At 42.0% G+C, this 1,463-nt stretch overlaps 1 protein-coding gene across 1 annotated transcript in view; it reads left to right on the plus strand.

Annotated features, from left to right (window-relative positions):
• The window catches only part of LOC106871152 (acid-sensing ion channel 1C), a 79,599-nt gene that overhangs the window by 56,971 nt on the left and 21,165 nt on the right, over positions 1 to 1,463 (plus strand). Inside the window, exon 2 of the mRNA XM_014917461.2 lies at positions 201 to 368. Within this exon, the coding sequence (XP_014772947.2) occupies positions 201 to 368 (168 nt within the window). The remainder of the gene's footprint in view (positions 1 to 200; positions 369 to 1,463) is intronic.

Consider the following 1,463-nt stretch of genomic DNA (forward strand, 5'->3'; position numbering starts at 1 on the left):
TGTGTGTGTGTGTGTGTGTGTATAAAGGAATATAAAAATACAAACTGACAAAATTTAGCCCAAACACCCTCTACATACACATAATTTCGGTCCTTTTACGATAGTCTATCGTTTTATTGTCAATTTCTTGTGTTATTTCGTTACATATATTTTCCCGTTCTATTTATACTAAATGTATTTCTTAATTGTTGTCGTTACAGACTTCTGTGGTTGTTGTTAGTGCTACTCTGCTTGGGCTTAATGTCTTACCAAATCATTGACCGTATAATCTACTACTACAGCTGGCCGGTCACTGTGAACGTCGACATCAACTACAACAAGACATTAATCTTCCCCTCTGTAACAATATGTAATCAAAATGCTTTCCGGTAAGTTTCTACCCCCCTCTCTCTCTCCCTCTCCCTCTCTCTTTCTCTTACACACACACACACACAAACACACCAACACACACACACACACACACATCTACATACACAAACATTCTTTTTTTTTTAGAATTATTAAGCGATGAAATGGCAGAATCGTTACGGCGCCGGGCAAAATGCTTCGTTACTCACCACCCCTAAAACCATTACAGTGGTTGGCCACTTTGTGCGCATCATCCTGTTGACATCAGAGGATATGCACACAACCATCGGTTATTTCTCTTGTTCAACTTTCGGTGCTGGTCAAAATTTTTCTCGTTAGTGAAGAACCAAAGCCGGCCACGTTCGAGGGTTTTAACCTTGTTAAGTAACCACTTGGTACGAATCAGTTTTCCTGTTTTGCAGTCATGAATTGGCCTCTACACAGTACACACTACTTGTATCGAATGTCTTCGTGCACCCCAATTTTGACAGTCCAATCCGACACCTGAAGTTCTTCGTTGATGGCTCTTATTGATTTTCCGGGATCATCATTACCGACAATGCTTTCTATCCGTTGGATCAGTTATGATGTCCTTATAGTGTCAGAACGTTCAGAATGTTTCTTATCTCTTTGATTCAATTGAAACATTGCCACAAGAGACTCCCAAAATATTGCAACCAGAGACTCCCAAAATATTGCCAGCAGAGGCTCCCGAAATATTGCCACCAGAGACTCCCAAAATATTGCCACTAGAGGCTCCCGAAATATTGCAACCAAAGACTCCCAAAATATTGCCAGCAGAGGCTCCCAAAATATTGCCACCAGAGACTCCCAAAATATTACCACTAGAGGCTCCCGAAATATTGCCACCAGAGGCTCCCGAAATATTGCCACTAGAGGCTCCCAAAATATTGCCACCAGAGGCTCCCAAAATATTGCCACAAGAGGCTCCCGAAATATTGCCAACAGAGACTCCCAAAATATTGCCACTAGAGGCTCCCAAAATATTGCCACCAGAGGCTCCCGAAATATTACCACCAGAGGCTCCCGAAATATTGCCACTAGAGGCTCCCAAAATATTGCAACCAGAGACTCCCAAAATATTGTCACTAGAG

Source organism: Octopus bimaculoides, chromosome 26 (genome assembly GCF_001194135.2).
Source record: "Octopus bimaculoides isolate UCB-OBI-ISO-001 chromosome 26, ASM119413v2, whole genome shotgun sequence".
Taxonomy (NCBI): Eukaryota; Metazoa; Mollusca; class Cephalopoda; order Octopoda; family Octopodidae; genus Octopus; species Octopus bimaculoides.